The sequence below is a fragment of the Pistacia vera genome, unplaced genomic scaffold, assembly GCF_008641045.1.
Source record: "Pistacia vera cultivar Batoury unplaced genomic scaffold, PisVer_v2 Contig676, whole genome shotgun sequence".
Classification (NCBI taxonomy): domain Eukaryota; kingdom Viridiplantae; phylum Streptophyta; class Magnoliopsida; order Sapindales; family Anacardiaceae; genus Pistacia; species Pistacia vera.
The window spans coordinates 143,447-161,271 of record NW_022196530.1 but is presented as its reverse complement, the minus strand read 5'-3'; the positions used below and the strand labels follow the sequence as shown (position 1 = coordinate 161,271).

Genomic DNA, 17,825 nt, shown 5'->3' with positions numbered 1-17,825 from the left:
ACACCAACAAAGATTGATGTTACCAATAAACAATCCATATGGGCAACGATCGATTCATCTATTACATGTCAGAAGCATGGTAGGCCGGTTGGAGCCAGGGATACTGTTCCTAAGAAACGAAAGACACATAACCAAATAAGTGCCAATATTGACAATACTGGAATAATAGACCATTCTACATCTTCTAACTAACTCTAGAAGAGTTAATAGTCCCTGAAAAGACAAAATCCCTTGAAGTGGAACAAATCCCTAAAGGAATGCAAGAACATAGAAATGAAGAAATTTCTATAAACTATGCTCATAGTAAAGAAATGTAGAATCGTGAAATAACTATTGTCGATAGCATATTCTCATACGCAGTAGCTACTAAAATTATGAATGATGAGTTTGAGCCACGTTCTGTTGATGAATGTTGAAAGAGACGTGATTGACCAAAATGGGAAGAGGCAATTCAAGCATAATTAACCTCCCTAGCAAAATGTAATGTATTTGGACTTGTAGTCCAAATGCTTGAAAACGTGAAACTCCTAGGATACAAGTGGGTATTCACAAGGAAACAGAATGAGAAAAATGAGATTGCTAGGTATAAGGCCAGACTAGTGGCTCAAGGTTTCCTGCAGAGACACGGAATTGAATTTGATGAGACGTATTCACTAGTGATGGATGCTATCACATTTCGATACTTGATTGGTTTATCAGTCTTAGAAAGATTTGATATGCGTTTCATGGACGTTGTCACAACATATTTGTATGGGACACTAGATACTGATATCTATATGAAAATCCTTGAAGGATTCAAAGTGCCAAAAGCAAATAAAAGGAACATGTATTCAATAAAATTGCAAAGATCGTTATATGGGTTGAAACAATAAGGAAGAATGTGGTATAATCGTCTCAATGAGTATCTAATGAAGGAAGGATACATCAATGATCCTATATGTCCGTGTGTCTTTCTAAAAACGTTAGAATCAGAATTTGCAATTGTGATAATATATATTGATGACATGAACTTAATAGGGACTCCTGAAGGGCTCAAAAAAGCTACTGAGTAATTAAAAAGAGAAGTTGAAATGAAGGATTTAGGGAAAACGAAGTATTATCTCGGCCTGTAGATCGAGCATTGTTCAGATGAAACTTTGCTCCATCAATCAAATTATATTAAAGAGATCCTTAAGCGATTTTATATGGATAAATCTCACCCCTTGAGTACCCCTATGGTAGTTCAGTCTATTGATCCTAAAAAGGATCCATTTCGTCCTAAAGAAGACGACGAAAAGATACTTGGTCTTGAAGTACCGTATCTAGATGCAATATGTGCATTATTATATTTGGCACAATGTATGAGACCAAACATAGCATTTGCAGTGAATCTGTTGGCAAGATTTAGCTCTGCACCAACTCACCGACATTGGAATGGGATCAAACATGATTTTCGTTACCTTAGTGGAACAAAAGACTTGAGATTATTTTATCCAAGGAAATTTGTTAATGATCTTATATTAGTTGGTTATACAGATGCTAGTACCTTTCTGATCCTCAAAAAGCTCGCTCACATACGAGATATGTTTTCGCTTATAATAGTACTACAATATAATGACGCTCTACAAAACAAACATTGGTTGTCACTTCCTCCAATCACTCTGAGATTCTTGCGCTTCATGAAGCTAGCCGAGAATGCGTACGGTTAAGATATGTCATCCATCATATTGAAAGTACATGCAAATTGCCACGTACCTCAGATACTCCCACAATTATAAATAAAGACAATGCGACATGTATTGCCCAAGTCAGGGGCTGAACCAAGCATATTTCACCGAAGTTCTTTTACACTCACAAACTCCAGCAAAATAGAGAGATTGATGTCAAACAAATACGCTTCAGTGATAATCTTGCAGATTTATTCACTGAGGCCTTACCAACATCAACATTTGATTAGTGTATAGTATCAGTATACGACGACTCAATAAATTACTAAATTAATTCTACTATTATGAGGGAGAGCATTGATCAAGAGGAGCAGCGATTAGGGGGAGTTTTTAGAAATTGTATTCTTTATTGTACTTGACATATGTGCACTGTACTCTATTTTCCTTGATCAGGTTTTGTCCCACTGGGTTTTCCTGACAATTTTAATGAGGCAGTATGAAGCTTGTCCAACTTCACATTATAGTCTCATTGTAGAGTTGTATTTCTTTACTTAAGTTTTTTCCCACTGGTTTTTCTTGAGTAAGGTTAAATATAATTATCTATAAGCAGTGGATGTCCAACTGGGAGTGTTGTAAATATTGGTGGCCATCCACCACCTTAGCATGGGGCGGTGAAAAGTTGGGGGGTGTGGCTATAAATGAGTAATGTTATACTTTCATCACTCTTTTATACAATTTTCATTACATCATAATGTGACATATGTCACAACCACATAATTTTTTAATTATTTTGAATTTTTAATATTATAATAGAATTTGTGTGGTTGTAGCATATGCCACATCATGATGTTTACAAAATGGTGTAAAAAAATAGTGTAAGTATAGCATTACTTGGCTATAAATACCCCCCAATCCCAATTCATTTCTATCACCCCCCTTCCATTTGTGACAATCCAAAATTTTGAGAAACAATTCTCTCATTTTGGTCCCCTGTTATTTACTTTATTTATTTTACCTTTCCTGAATTATTACTAAATAGCACCACTAAAATTACAACAATGATTATAAATTATCGAGTTGTCACTAAAAATATCTCCCTTTTATTTCCTTCAAATTAAATAGATTGTATTAAATAAAGGATTAATAATTGTATTTAAATTAATGAAAAAAAAAATTGGAGATTCTACGAAAGAATTAAAAATTTAGCCCAGCTTCATTTTTACTTTGTGATGAAGCCTAAGGGAAGCCCATTGAGCCCAAAAATTTCCCGATTCCTTCATGTCCAAGTTGAGTTTTCATTTCCGTTCAGTTCAATTACCAGTGAGACGAGACAGAAGGAGAGGGCCGATTGCTCCAATAACTCTTCAATCAATGGCCAGTAAGTTCTTCTTTCCTTCATCTATTTATTCATTTATTTTGTTTCCTCTCTAGATCACTGCAGATTTTATGTCAAAAGTAACTGAAATTCTAATATATATATTTTTTTTTTGATGTAATAATTGACGAATTCGAAGGGCGAAAAGTTGAAGAAAAGTTAGGAAGGAGAAGCCGAGCGTGCGTGGTGGTTCTTGGAGATCTCGGCCGCAGTCCTCGTATGCAATATCATGCTCTTTCTCTTGCTCGTCAGGTACTGATCACCTATTATACTGTGCCGATAACCTTACCCGTGATTTTTTTTTTTTTTTTTTTTAAGGGCAATTTTTAACAACTTTTAAAAAAGTATTTGAACTGGAAATTGTAATGTGAAATCGCTACTTTAGTAAAATTTAATGGAAATATAGTAGTGAAATATGAATTATTTTAGTAACTTATAATAACTGGTACATATTACCATTTTGGTGTTAAGAAGAAAATAGAAGGAAATTTTATTGCTGATCAAAAAAGAGTTTCAAAGTAGACATTAAAGAAGAAAGTGAACGGCTGTCCACTAAACATCAAGAGAAGTGATCAGAAAAAAACGTACGACATGAATCAAACACTTCTCAGTTCAAATTATAGGTGCTTCACGACTATGAGTGATAAAGAAAAATGAAATGCCTCAGAAACTAGAAGAAAATGAAGCATGTTAAATCACTAAAATAATTATATCACCATTCTTTGCTTGGGAGGTCAGCTGTTACAGTGTTTTAGGTGCATAAGCAATGTCGAAAATTTTTGGAAGATTGTCTTTTCCTAGAGTATTTATGATACTTTGGTTGTCAGCGGGACTTCTAGTTTTATAGAATTTGTTTCGTTCTGTATTACTCTAATATATTGTTTAATGCTTACTATTTTTCTAATTTGAGATGTGCTAGCTATTTGGTTTTCTCTTCTGTTAATATTTTCATGGTAAGGGATGCCAGTCTTGAAGTTTGATTGTTCATTGTTACATGGTGGAATGATAGTAATGTCTTTAACGAAGTTTATCTTTTGGATTGTTATAGGCTCGTAGTCTGTAGTCCGTATTGAAAATGAAGGTGATTCTATTCTTTTGAGAGTCTATAAAATGCTTTTGTCATTCATTATGCATATAATTTCATCCCACTTGTTTATGGTCATACTTGCATAGATATTGTGGACTGAAGCCTTATAATGTTACAACTTTATCTCTCCTCCAGCTCAACCTCTCCATTCTTCCATGGAGGACTTATTATTCTTAGGTTTTGACTTGACTGATCCTCTAGCTTTACATTTGTTCATGCAGATGTCTTTAGAGGTTGACATTGTTGCTTATGGAGGTATACCTCTCTACACAAGATATTCCATACGATGCAATCCTTTTTTCAGCTAAAATATAAATTGACATAAAAAACTTGTGATTTCTTTCCTTTATTTATTAACTGATATAAAATATTTCCTTTGTACATATGTTTTGCTAGTAGTTATAATTTGTGTACTATTATGTGTAATATGTGAAAGTATGTCTAAAGTTCTAGCCTACATTGTTCAGGTTCCATGTCTGCATTCCAACTTAATACTTCTTATAGTGGGTTTAAGTATAACAGGATAACATTAAGTCTTTGTGAAACGTAGAGGATACAATAGCTGTGTTAAATTCTGACAGATGTTGAGATGTGATCTTTATGTTTTGCAAGTTGAAAGAAGACAAGAATTTTACAAATGTTCTGACTGTGAGAGTACTTTTCAAACATTAACAGGATTAGTTCTAAAATTGAAGCTCAGATACAGCAATCTTTTTAATTGCTATGATGAAGCTTTATTGAGGTGATTGCCTTCTCCTTTAGTAGTGTGATTGCTTAGGAACTCTAGGTATGATTTATCTACTTTCTATACGTTATTTTTTTTTTTTCTTCTCTTATATTGTTCCAAGCTCTTACAATCTCTCTCATTATTTCCACAATCTAGATAACCGTGAACATTAAGGTTTTCACCTCAAATATATTCCTATTGTGTCTGAGATCAATTCACATCCAGCCCTAATATTGAAGTTATTTTCTGTTTGGCATCATCATCTTCTGCAAAAAACTAAACTACTTTTTGGCATACTGTGTCCTCCCCATTCTTCCTCCTGCGAATCACCATAGGCTCACATCAACATGAGATGCATTTCTCTTAACACAGCACCCTCATCTCTAGTGACTTGGGTTTTGTGCTTAATTGTAGATTTGTTTACTCTATGTATTCAATTACATATTTGGGCATTAGTAACAAAACTCAAGGAAAAGATGTGAATCTTCTTTAGGATAGATCTCATATTCTTGCATCATTTTGTGCATTGGTGAGGAAATAGAATATTTAGAAGGATTGGAAAGTTGTAGTGGTTTGATTTTATTTTTTCATTTCCTTTTTCTATTCTTGGACCTCCGCTTCACTCTAATTATCATGTATTTTCTCTGATTAATATAATTTTCTTTTTTTTTTTTTTAATCAGAACAAGAAAATACAAAATTTGGTTGTTAGTGCAGACTTAGGGCTTCATGTGTAAATAATTTATTTGTTTTGTAATGCTATCAAATATGCTAGTGTAATAACTAAGTTTAATGTTTGGACAGGTTCTGAGCCCCACACTGCTGTTATTGAACATCCGTCTATTCACATTCACACAATGGTACTAACATGGTTAAATCTTTTGCTTAGCTTTTTGATTTTGTAAATTTCTATTTTAATTGTTTTTTTCCCCATAAATATTTGCAGACTCCATGGTCAATAGCCCCTCGAGGCTTACCAAAGTTGCTTCATCCCTTACTGCTTGTGCTCAAGGCTTTAATTCAGTTTTTCATGCTTCTCTGGTTTCTTTGTGTTAGAGTATCTTCTCCTGATGTTTTTTTAGTGCAGGTGAGTTCCTACGTTATTTTGAGTGATACCATTTGTCTTGTTTAATACATTTGTGATGAATTAAGTCTTGTTGCTTATCACTTGTTGCTGCATTGATTTTTATTTTGAAATCCAAACCCTTATCCGTTTTAATCACTTATCAGTGATAATTAAGACTAAAATAACACTAATTAGTGATGCTTTCATTTATAAATAGTTCACAATGGGGAAAAAGAAAAAAAAAAAAAACTATAAAGTTTTATGCCTCTTTCATAGTAATGGGAAATATTTATGTGGTCTGAAGTACATTAGTTTTTTTGCCTTAATTCTTGGTCTGAATTTGACTTAAGTCATAAAGTGGTCTTAATAAATAAGTATTAATGTTATTTATTTATTTTTGTCATGTTTAAATATGAGTTCTAAGGTGATTTCTTTTTTCTTCCTTTTTTAAGTCTAAATTAATTAAAATTAATATTTTCATAGTCGTCCTTGTATTTGATATATTGGAATTTTTGAAACCTATAACTTTACAGTACATCATAGTTTAAGTGGAACCAGAGGGCCTTTTAAAGAACAGAAAAAGGAGTTGAAAAAGGGAAATCAAGCCATTACAACTTTCCAACCATGAATAAATAGAAAAGAAACCCTAAAACTGTTGAGTAATAGAAGCCTGCAGAGAAACAAGCTCTTGAGTTCTATCTTAAATTTTGAAAAATCCTTTTATTCATTTCACTCCAAAAAATCGATGCAGCAGTATAAACGCACATCTCCATAAAACTAAAGTTTTCTCTTCACCTTCAAAATTATTATGGTGTTAAATATATGCAGCATCACAAGACTTTGGATTTACCCAAAGCTTTATACGCCTCTCTGTAGATTTTAAACCATAGTTTTAAAGTAATTGGCAGTTAAGAGAAAACTGGTTATAGCTTTCCACATCCTTTCTATACATAAAACACCAACTTGGAGAAAGACAAGCATCAGGCTCTTTTCTGTTACATACCAGTGGTATGACCTTTCCATGAAGCACCAACTAGGATAAGAATTGAACTTTGAGAGCAACTTTAGCCTTCCAAATCTTCACTGCTGGTTTAATTGCTCCCGATATTCTTTAATGTTTTGAACCCTAGTCCTGGGAGGTGATAGTTGTCTCCTTGAATTTAATTAACTGCAGTTAAGTTGTTCAATTCTAGAACAAAGAGTGCTAGTTCTTACAACAGTAAAGAATGACTTTGATAATTTTGCATGACATAATGCTATATTCATGACATGTATTAGTGTTTTTACATATCTTCATGCTATAATACCTGTATTTTTCACCTTTTGAGATTTAACAGTTTATAATCTGCGTGATTGCTGCTGATCTCTTAGTCTTTCATGGTCTTTGCTTATGTAGAATCCTCCTTCCATTCCAACCTTAGTGGCTGTAAAATTGGCAAGTTCACTGAGAAAGTCTGCGTTTATTGTTGATTGGCATAATTTTGGATACACGTTGCTCGGTTTGTCCCTGGGAAGAAGTAGTCGCTTTGTTTCAGTATACCACTGGTACCAATAAAGTTGATCTCTAAACTTCACTTTCTTTTTTATGACAGCTCGTTAGCTATATAACAGATGTGACTATTCTTTTCTTAGGTTTGAGAAGTATTTTGGGAAGATGGCAAATGGTGCTCTGTGTGTAACACAGGCAATGCAACATGAATTGGCTCAAAACTGGGGAATCAAGTAAGATGGTCAGCTCACAGTCACAGTTTGATTCTGTATTAGACTTTATGATGAAGTATTCTAATGGTGAGTTCTGGATTCTTGTGTCAAATTGATAGAGCTACTGTATTATATGATCAGCCTCCGGAGTTTTTCAATCCAACATCACTTGACGAGAAACATAAGGTAAATTACATTTCTTTTTCCGTGGTCAAATCCAGAATATATGGTTCAAAATATTATTCTAAATTGTGGATCACTTTTAGTTGTTTTATAGACTGGATAAGAATCTTTGTCAGCCTCTTGGTATTCAAGATTGTATCAATAATGGTAAGTTTCGTCACCCAATTATTCTGTAGTTCCTATTGGTTCATGGATTGTAACAGGACAACTTGTTACCTTTATATTTACACTTTTAGGGATCGGGAGCCCCCACACAGATGAGACTCTGTTTACAACTCAGTCTGGCACTGCTGTTTTCTTAAAGCCTAACAGGCCAGCTCTTGTGGTAAGCAGTACGAGCTGGTGAGTTCATCTTTTTGTGAAATTTTTTTAATGATATAAACACTTAAATACTTATTTACTTGGTTTGCATGCCCTTTATTCATGCTTGCTGCTGTGCCTTTATCAGTTGCCATGTTTATGATATAAAAGCTGTTTTGCATATCATATTATGTGTGCTAAGCTTTTTATGAGTTTTTAATATCTCATTGACTTTCTTGTTCTGGTTCTGTATAAAATCTCTCTATCTTCTCCTCTTCTGGCTCGCTAATAAGTAATAAGCCTCAGAAATATGTGTATATGGCTCATAAACATTGAGGGAAGGCCCCCATTTATGATTTAAATATGTTGTGTATGATTATGCTGGAGAGGACCTGGTTTATTATTATTGTTATAATAGTTGAAGATGGAAGGCAGTATATCTACTTTTAGAGTTTTCCTCATAATAAATATTTCACTAAAGAAAGTGGTCATAACTAATTTTAAAATTCGATTATTGAATGTTGGCTCTTATACTAAAATTTTGCAGCAAACGTATGCAAGATAGTGCAAGGTTGCCTATTCTTCTATCATTTATGGCCATATTTATTATAAACCTATGATTCATTTGTGCAGCTGATGCATGTGAATCTCATTCAGTGAGTATGATTGATTAGTTTTTGATTGGACTATACTGGTGTAATAATAGATGAATCACAATGAGTATAGAATATAGAAGTGCTCAAGGTGGATCAATTTTGTTCTTATGGTGCTACTATTACTGATAACTTGCTTTATGGTGTATTCAACTAGTTTAGAAGGATTCAAACACTATCCGGTTTTTCAACTAGGTTAGAAGGATCCCATTAATATTTGCTGATTCCATATCTGAATGCATATATGGCTGCTGCTTGTATGTGTTTACCCGGAAAGTTAAATGTACTATGTCTGCAATGACATGATATCATCTACTTTTGACAAAAATATGGCGAGACAGGCTATTTATTTTAGATAATGACATGTTTTTTCAGGACTCCAGATGAAAATTTTGGCATTCTGCTGGAAGCAGCTGTGATGTATGATAGACGTGTTGCAGCAATATTGAATGAAGATGATTCAACCAGTGAAGAGATTCTTTGGAAAGAAATTTCTGATGAGAAGCAATGCTTGTACCCTAGGTTATTGTTTATCATCACTGGTATAATTCTGTTGCTTCTTATGCAATGTTAGCATCCACATGGACACCTAGTCACTTGAGATTTTTTTTTTTCCTTGACGAAGGCAAAGGACCTGAGAAAGAAAAATATGAAGAGAAAATCAGGAGGTTACGCCTTAAACATGTGGCATTTCGTACCATGTGGCTCTCAGCTGAGGATTATCCATTGCTTCTTGGTAGGTTATGTATTTTTAATTTGTTTATAATTTCTTGGGGAATCTCCCCCCTCCAAACAAGAAATAAAATGCTTTGTAGGTTTTTATTTCTTTTTACTGTTCTCTATTTCTTGTTTATTTGTTAATTTTATTGTCTTTCTCAATTACAGGATCAGCAGACTTGGGTGTTTGTCTGCATACATCATCATCGGGGTTAGACCTCCCAATGAAGGTGTGTTATTATAGAGTTTAAGTTATAGCTTGAAGTTTTACAGCGTACTTGTGGTAAGAATAACGTTGTTGTTTAAGCAATCTCTCATTTTACCAAATTCACTAAAATGATCTCTTATTGGCTACCAGGTAGTGGATATGTTTGGTTGTGGACTGCCTGTTTGTGCTGTTTCCTACTCTTGGTGAATCCTTGTTTCTTATCTTTGATCACTCTGCATATGATGCATACTTTCATGGTTTTATGTTGTTTGGATGCTACATTCTCCTTAGTAATAGTAATGTTGCTTTGATCTTTATGAAGCATTGAAGAACTTGTTAAAGTTGAGAAAAATGGCCTTCTTTTTTCATCATCTTCAGAGCTAGCTGATGAACTTCTGGTAAGTTTGTTTGCTTCACTAGCATAAGTGCTTGGATTGTTTTCGGATGGATACTTAAAGTTTTTCCTAGTTTATCTTTGAAGATGCTCTTTAAGGGTTTTCCGGATCAATGTGATTCTCTGAAGTTGTTGAGAAATGGTGCATTGGCAACGGGTTCTTCTGCAAGGTGGGCTACCGAGTGGGAAGAGCATGCCAAGCCATTAATATCAGAGGCAAGTTAACTGTCTCATATAGATGTCCATAATTTTATGTGTGATCTATTTTTAATAATAATTTTATTCAGCAGATAAAAAATTTTCATCCGGTTTCCCTTGACACTGCATAGAGGCTAAAAATACAAATTGCTCTAATAATGTTTAACCGTTTAGTTGAAATGCGTCATTTTCACCTTATCCAAGTGCTTGTATTTTCTTGTAAATTTGGTAATTCTTATGAAACTAAATAGAGGGGTTTGAACCTGCAGGTTATCTCTCAGTACACGAACTGACATCTGATTTCAGCTAGAACATATGTAAAGCTTACAGAGGAAATTTTACGATACCAGGTGATGCAGATACCCGTTATGTGTCAACGATTAGAAAAGGATGAATAGTTTTGGTTAATGATACTTTGCCGTTATCTAATTTCTTAACTCCCTGGTGTAATGATACTGTATCTGTATTGGAAAATGACAATCCCTTGGGAAGACACCAAATTGGATGAGTTGTATTGTATTTGATTGTGGTGCTGACTTATGTGTTCCTGAGAAGAGGTGTCGATATCGATTGGGAGTCAGGTTCTATTTTATATTTTTCTAATGTCTATAGATTGTGATGAGTGAAATTGAAAATAAAATTTTGATTAATCAATAACAGAATTTCTGTTTTTCATTTCTAGTTTTGACGTGGAATTATTTGAGTGAAATGTGCAGCAATAGAACACAACTGCTATGAATGCATAATATCCGGTGAATCATCAGCTGCATTGCAACTGAAGTACCCTTTTTTATCCAATTTGGAAATTGTTTTACTATTTCTGTGCTCTGTTTTAAAAACCGGACCGGACCGGCCGGTCGGACCGGTTGGACCGTGAACCGGTAGCTTCTCCGGTCCGGTTTAGGTCTCAGGGGGGTTTTTGAAATATTTTAAAATTATGAGGGTTACTTTGTAATTTTATAGGGGTATTTTGAGGATATATCAAAAGTTTAGGGATTAATTGGTAATTTTATTGGGGTATTTTTGGAATAAATAAAAATTTTAGGGACCAATTTAAACTTTTTAGGGAAATTTTTGTAATATATTAAGATTAAAGGGGTTAATATGTAATTTTTTAAAAATAAAATATTGTTGACGTCATCGGTCCAACCGACCGGTCCAACCGGTTGGACCGATTGAACCGTGACCCGGACAGCAAAACGGTTTGCCCTCCGGTCCGGGTTTTAAAACAATGTTTCTGTGACGAAATAAACTTATAACACTTTTTCCATGTTTACTGTTTTTGTTATTTTTACCTTCCCATAAAACTGCTATAATGGAAGTAAAAGGTTTTTTATTTTTTATTTTTTAAATAAGAATATTTTATATATGCATGACTTATTTATATAATTTGTCGTATCACAAAATGTGTTTATAAAAAGTTAATTCAGCAAATATAAATAAATAAATAATATATCATTCAAAAAAATTATATCATCGGTTTATACTTTATATACGCGTTACTCTTTTAATAAATAATTGAAGGAGGGGTTAATAAACTATTTCGAAAATATTTTATAGGTGAAAGTTATTATGAAATGATTTAATCTACCATTCTTTATTGTATTTATGGATCCTCTTGTTGGTTTTCATATTACATTACACTAGTGGCAAATCCAGCGACTGAAAGAGAAAGAAATACATGTACAAAAGAAGGGATTCATTTTTATTTTCTTTTCGATTTTGATAAATTTTATTACTTTGATTAATTAAGACAATATCTTTACCCTTAAATTAAAACATCAAGTTTTACCTTTTATGAGAGCGTATATTGAGCAAAATGGGTGTGGAAAAGAATTCTGATTTATAATGTTAAGTAGTGAGGGTGTTTTTGTTATTTTTAGAACCCACTGGAGTTAAAAAATTTTATCTACTGTAGAAAAATTATCTCTTTAAAAACATAACTTGAAGCCCGAAACAAACGTGATTATAAGTTTATAATTAGCCGTTCCCTGCACTTTGAGCTTTCTTTTTCCGCCCTAATTTTTCAGCCAAACGAGAAAATTAGAATCCCTATTCTTTCGTTGCCGCCATTCGAGTCGCAACCAAATGATGGAAGAGGAGACGGTGATGGAGAAGAAGAAGAACAAAGGAAAGCACGACAAACCGAAGCCATGGGACGAAGACCCCAACATCGACCGTTGGAAGATCGAAAAATTCGATCCTTCTTGGAACGAAGGCGGCATGCTCGAAGTTAGCTCCTTCTCTACTCTTTTCCCTCAATACAGAGGTAATAATTTACTTTTCTTACGAGCTTAGACGGAAGTAGTTTGAAAATTGTTTAATAATCAAGATAGTTTCTTGTTAATTTATTTATTTATTTATTTATTTATTTTTTGACTTATGGGATTTTTTGTATTTTTTTTTTAATAGAAAAATACTTGCAACAAGCATGGCCTATGGTGAAAGGTGCTTTGAAAGAGTATGGTGTTTCATGTGAGCTAAATCTGGTAATTTTTTTTTTTTTTTTTTTTGGGCTAAGAGGTTATTCGTCGGAGCACTTAGATTAAATGATTAATTGATAGTGAGTTGCTAATCTTAATATAAAGGCAGTTGATTATGTTCTACTTCAATATTTTGTTCTGATGAAGGATTTTCTCTTGTTTGTTTATTGTTTTGAAAGATATATGCATATGAGTTTGTTGAAATGTTGGTATCCTATCTTGCCTTTTAGAGGTATAAACCTTATATTGAAAGTGAGTTAAGATATTGGATGGAGAACTCTGTGTATTTGCTATGCAATCATTGAGGCAAATATATTATGTATGTTAAGTGATGGAAGTTTGACCTGGTTTTGATGACTTATTTTTTGGAAGTTTCTCAAAGCTTTGTTTTATTTGTTTATTTATTTTTGTTTGGGACTTTTGGAGATGGGGCATACTGGGGGTTATTTTCATACCTTTGATTTTATTTTCTAGAATCAGCTTAGCCTTAGTTTTACGCATAATATATTTTTACATTGAGGTCCATTTTTCTTCTTCATTGCCTTGATGGTGTGTATTTGTACTTGTGGTTTTGGATGGCAATAACCTATCTCCATTTTTTCACTTCATTTCCCTAGTTTTCTCTAATTTTTCCCAATTGACAATGTTCTCAATGTGTATATTGTTTTTCTCTGACTTGTTTGTTTAATTTCTGGTCAGGTTGAGGGCTCCATGACTGTCTCAACAACTAGAAAGACTAGGGACCCTTATATTATTGTGAAAGCCAGGGATCTTATTAGACTTTTGTCAAGAAGTGTTCCTGCACCTCAGGTATAAATATCTACTTTCTATGCTTCTGTTTTCAGTTCCTTTTATTCTTAAACTTTTTAATGAATTTTTTTTAGGAAGTCTGAAATAGTTGTTGGAATATTAGTTGTTCTCAGTACGTTATCTCTATCAATGACAGGTGCTAAAATTATCTAATATCATGAACAGTCTCAATGCCTTGAAATGACCACAGCTAAAATTATCTAATATCATGAACAGTCTCATTGTCTTTAAATGAGAGCCTCAGACTAACAACAAAACAAAGTGAACAAAATATTCCTTTACTGGTTTACATTCATCAAGTTCAGTAGAGCAAAAAACTCAAAAACAACTATATTTTGGAAAACAGATGTTCCCTTCCACTTCTTGTTTTAGTCCTGTTGATGGTTTGTTAAGACCTATGCTCACAACCTTGCACAGCAAGCTCACAACAACCTTGTTTTGGTCTTGGCCTCCTTCTGAAAGTTGCCACCCACCCTAGCCTGACTGCCTGTGGTCATAATGACACTTTCCTGAGAAGCAAGGTTGCCCTCTTTCTTATACTGTTTAACTTCCTGCGGTCCCTGCTCTTGCATAATGTCTTCTTTGACTTGCTAACTTTCACCATGGTTGAAGTGGTGAGAGAAGAGGGCTCTTTTCTGATTCTAAAAACTCTTGGGTGAACTTTGTTGTTCTAATTTCAGTTGCTGTAGTGAATTTTCTTGTATCTTGATGATGTAAACTCTTAGCTAATGAACTATATGAACCTCTACTATTTCATGGTGCAGATTTCTCATCTGGGAAATTTTTGTATTAGTTCTGATTTAGTAATCAACATTATTTTTATGTCATAGGCAATCAAAATACTTAATGACGAAGTGCAGTGTGACATCATCAAAATTGGCAACTTGGTCCGCAATAAGGTTTGTACTGCTTAAATCACCTGATGTTGCTGGTTTAATGTGTCAATCATATTTTTTTGAAAATTGAGAAGATATTTAATGAAGCTGTTTGTTAGTTGTCCTAATTGGTAGGTTTCACTGAATGTTGCTTCAATCCTAGTGTTAAGCCTTCAATGGCCAACAAATGTATAATCATGTTCCAAAACTTTTAGCATCTGGTGATGACATGTCAAAGTTGTTACAGGTTAATGTATCAATCATATTTGTTTGAAAATTGAGAAGATATATAATTAAGATATTGAATGAATCAATCCTGTTGTTAAGCTTTTGATGGCCGACAACTGCATCATCATGGTTTAAAAACTTTATGCATCTAGTGATGACATCTTACAATTGTTAGAAGTTTTGTAATGGGTAATGAAATAGAAAATAAAAGCAGAATGCCTTGAGTAGTTGAAAATGGGTGTTAAGATTTTGAGATTTGAGAATACTGAAATTAGGGTTTACAATTTCATAGAACTTGTGATATATGAGGACATAAAGAAGAGAAAAAATATTTGCCTCACAGTTATCAAATTTTAAGAATCGCTTGTAGAGTCAAAGAGTACACTCAACAGGGTTTTGGAGTTCAAAAACTGCTGCAAAATTTGATAATACTCCACTTTGATTTTTAGAAGGCATTAAACTTGCTTAAGTATATAAAGTCATAGCAATTGAACGTGTGAAAAATTATGTAGACCCGTACAAAGACCGTAATTTATTGATAGAATAAAAAAATTAAAGATGAGAACACCCTATAACCCTATTTAATGGGAGCCTCATTTTAAACTTTATTTCTTTTTATCAATATCCTATCAAAAAAATTAATAAAAATGGAAAAGTAGCATAATGTGAATGTAGAAAGCTAAAAGGACCGTCCTTGTTAATCGTTATAAAGAAACAGAGGTTATCAATGAAAGTAACCTGTTGGTTGAAATATGTAGAATCTTAGGTTGCTATAAAGTCTGCTAGTCTATACCTATGATAAGTCAAGGGGTAACTTTTGTCATGCTTTTCCAAACCTGCAATATTCAAATTTCATCAACGTTGCCTCTGTTTGCAGGAACGATTTGTTAAACGGAGACAGCACCTTGTGGGCCCAAATTCTTCTACTTTAAAGGTATTTATAGTTGAATTTGTCATTTTATTAGTCTATTTAAAACCCTGTGCCAACCCAAACCTCGTCTATACTACCAAAAAAGAAGGGGAAAAAAAAAAATTAGAACTGCAGGTGATGTTTGAGCATCATTCCTCTGACATGCAATGCTGTTAGATATTTGTTGAATTCTCTTTTAACCGCCTTATTTTCCTTTTGGATGTAGGCGCTTGAAATATTGACGGGCTGCTATATCCTTGTTCAGGTAATTGTTACTGTTCTTTTAAATTTGATGTTAAAATGAAAATTCTTTTTGATGGTATGATAGAAGTAGACAAGCAATTTGTAATTGAATAGGGAAACACGGTTGCTGCTATGGGTTCATTTAAAGGTTTGAAGCAAGTCAGGAAGATTGTGGAAGATTGCATACAGAATAAAATGCATCCTGTATACCATATCAAGGTGTGCTTGGGTGGTGTTATTTGTTTCTAATATAATTGTTGTTCTCTTTTAATAGTTTGAAAATTTAGTTGCTTATCTTTTGACATTGGAATCTGTTAATGTTACGTCTCTGACTCACTCTTTCCCCACTCTTTGCGGAAACATGTAGATTCTCATGATGAAGAAAGAACTCGAAAAAGATCCAACACTTGCAAATGAAAATTGGGATAGATTTCTTCCAAAGTTTAAAAAGTATGATATATCTTTTTAACGCATCTTATGCTGTTTGATGTTTCTAATTTTTCATCATTGAAATTAACATGAATAACTTTTTCAGGAAAAATGTCAAGCAAAAGAATGTCAAGAGTAAAGAGAAGAAACCGTACACACCCTTCCCTCCTCCTCCACAACCTAGTAAGGTGAGACGACTGTTCTTCCACAATATTACCAATGTGTTCCCGTTAGGAATAAGTGGTGGTTTTTTTTCTTCTCTTTGACTTCCACTTTTTGTTGTATCTCACTATTTTTTTTTTCCGTAAAATTTTCGTATAAGTTCACAATCTGGGGCAAAAATAGTTTTAGAATGAAATTATTTCTTCAACCTCAAGGTTGCTTTTATGTATTTGTCCATTGCTCTGTGAATGGAGACACCAGCTTTCTTGTTATGGTTCTTTCTTTTAAACTAGGCATTTATGGAAGTTATTGTATTGAACTTGACTGCTTGTGTCTAATTGGATGCATATGTTGTTCCTTGCATATATTTAAACCCTGCAGTGTCATTGTTTTGTCACTTTTCTTTTAGTCAATTTGTTTCGCTTTAAAAATACATTTCTATACATTGTTGAACTATTTTCTGTTGTATTTGCAGGTTGACAAACTACTGGAATCTGGAGAATACTTTCTTAGTGAGAGAAAGAAAGAATCAAAGAAGTGGCAAGAGAAAAAGGAGAAGCAAGCAGAAAAAACAGCTGAAAATAAAAGAAAAAGAGAAGCTGCATTCATTCCTCCTGAGGTATTCTAAGGCTCTTTCATTCTGTTTTCTCCTTATCTGAAGAACTTCTGTGCCCCTCTCTCTCTCTCTCCCTTTCTTTATTTTTTCACTATAACCTATAATTTCTTCTTTTGCATTTTGCTATTTTCAGGAAACCTCAAAGCAGGATTCTCGTAATCATGAGGATCAGAACAAAGATGTTGCTGCTATGGCCATGTCACTGAAGGTAAATAATCAGAAATTATTTAACATTAGGTACATCTATATGTATGTGTATGCTGGAGCATTTGTTAAATATCATGAGTAATGAGGCAAACCTCCACAATTCACCCTTCATCGGGCAAAGTGGATATGTATTTATGTTTACTTCTATTTGCATGTATGTCACAAGTTGTTTGATTTGCAGGAGAAGGCGAAGAAGTTGAAAAAGCAGAAGTCTGCTGAGAATATCAATGCTGAAGAATATATTGCAGCATCTGGAGAAGAATCGTCAAAAAAGAAGAAGAAATCGAAACATTCTTAATCTAGATTAGGCACAATGATGATCTGATAACGTGTAGGGATTAGAGTTTCTGAAGTTAATTTTCTTAGCTGTATGCCATGTTTCTTATTTGTCCAGAATGGTCTCACTGCTCTAGAAAATCTGTATTTATCTGATTCAGGGATATGTCTCTATTTTGGTGTTTAGACTACAATCTAATGTCCAGTGTAATCGTAGTGGATTTTACATTGTTTATTTGGTAAAACCAGATAAACTAAAGAGATGAATTGTTGATTTAACAAGAAGTATTGTTTTGAACTTTTCCAAGAGGTAGAGAAAGGAAATTGAGGAA

General features: G+C 33.6%; 2 protein-coding genes across 6 annotated transcripts; both read left to right on the top strand.

Moving 5' to 3' along the window:
- Positions 1-2,863: 2,863 nt before the first annotated feature.
- Positions 2,864-10,997, top strand: LOC116113275 (UDP-glycosyltransferase TURAN). 4 transcript variants are annotated; one of them, XM_031399419.1, is made up of 17 exons: positions 2,864-3,024; positions 3,161-3,273; positions 4,330-4,363; positions 5,639-5,694; positions 5,781-5,921; positions 7,297-7,445; positions 7,533-7,622; positions 7,721-7,787; positions 7,868-7,931; positions 8,021-8,126; positions 9,113-9,279; positions 9,363-9,473; positions 9,623-9,684; positions 9,813-9,865; positions 9,985-10,060; positions 10,144-10,272; positions 10,524-10,997. In XM_031399419.1, exons 1-17 carry the CDS (start codon positions 2,925-2,927, stop codon positions 10,545-10,547), a joined length of 1,542 nt encoding a protein of 513 aa, XP_031255279.1. In that variant the 5' UTR covers positions 2,864-2,924; the 3' UTR covers positions 10,548-10,997. The 4 variants fall into 4 exon arrangements, with proteins under 4 accessions (XP_031255279.1, XP_031255282.1, XP_031255280.1 ...); XM_031399422.1 differs by lacking the exons at positions 2,864-3,024; positions 4,330-4,363 and adding an exon at positions 4,784-4,850 and having other exon boundaries at positions 3,258-3,273; positions 10,524-10,994; XM_031399420.1 differs by lacking the exons at positions 2,864-3,024; positions 3,161-3,273 and adding an exon at positions 4,784-4,850 and having other exon boundaries at positions 10,524-10,994.
- Positions 10,998-12,213: 1,216 nt separating this feature from the next.
- On the top strand, positions 12,214-17,634 carry LOC116113271 (KRR1 small subunit processome component homolog). Of its 2 annotated transcripts, XM_031399414.1 has the most exons (12): positions 12,214-12,523; positions 12,667-12,743; positions 13,437-13,547; positions 14,378-14,446; positions 15,528-15,584; positions 15,787-15,825; positions 15,918-16,022; positions 16,171-16,253; positions 16,339-16,420; positions 16,870-17,013; positions 17,144-17,218; positions 17,399-17,634. In XM_031399414.1, exons 1-12 carry the CDS (start codon positions 12,343-12,345, stop codon positions 17,513-17,515), a joined length of 1,140 nt encoding a protein of 379 aa, XP_031255274.1. In that variant the 5' UTR covers positions 12,214-12,342; the 3' UTR covers positions 17,516-17,634. The 2 variants fall into 2 exon arrangements, with proteins under 2 accessions (XP_031255274.1, XP_031255275.1); XM_031399415.1 differs by lacking the exon at positions 15,787-15,825.
- Positions 17,635-17,825: the final 191 nt, after the last annotated feature.

Excerpts from the sequence above, each read along its gene's own strand:
- LOC116113271 (XM_031399414.1), top strand. The coding sequence starts at position 12,343 with ATGATGGAAGAGGAGACGGTGATGGAGAAGAAGAAGAACAAAGGAAAG. Across the intron at positions 12,744-13,436 it reads TTTCATGTGAGCTAAATCTG|GTTGAGGGCTCCATGACTGT; the intron begins GTAATTTTTTTT and ends ATTTCTGGTCAG. Across the intron at positions 17,014-17,143 it reads CTGCATTCATTCCTCCTGAG|GAAACCTCAAAGCAGGATTC; the intron begins GTATTCTAAGGC and ends TGCTATTTTCAG.
- LOC116113275 (XM_031399419.1), top strand. The coding sequence starts at position 2,925 with ATGTCCAAGTTGAGTTTTCATTTCCGTTCAGTTCAATTACCAGTGAGA. Across the intron at positions 7,788-7,867 it reads CACTTGACGAGAAACATAAG|TTGTTTTATAGACTGGATAA; the intron begins GTAAATTACATT and ends GATCACTTTTAG. Across the intron at positions 9,280-9,362 it reads GTTATTGTTTATCATCACTG|GCAAAGGACCTGAGAAAGAA; the intron begins GTATAATTCTGT and ends TCCTTGACGAAG.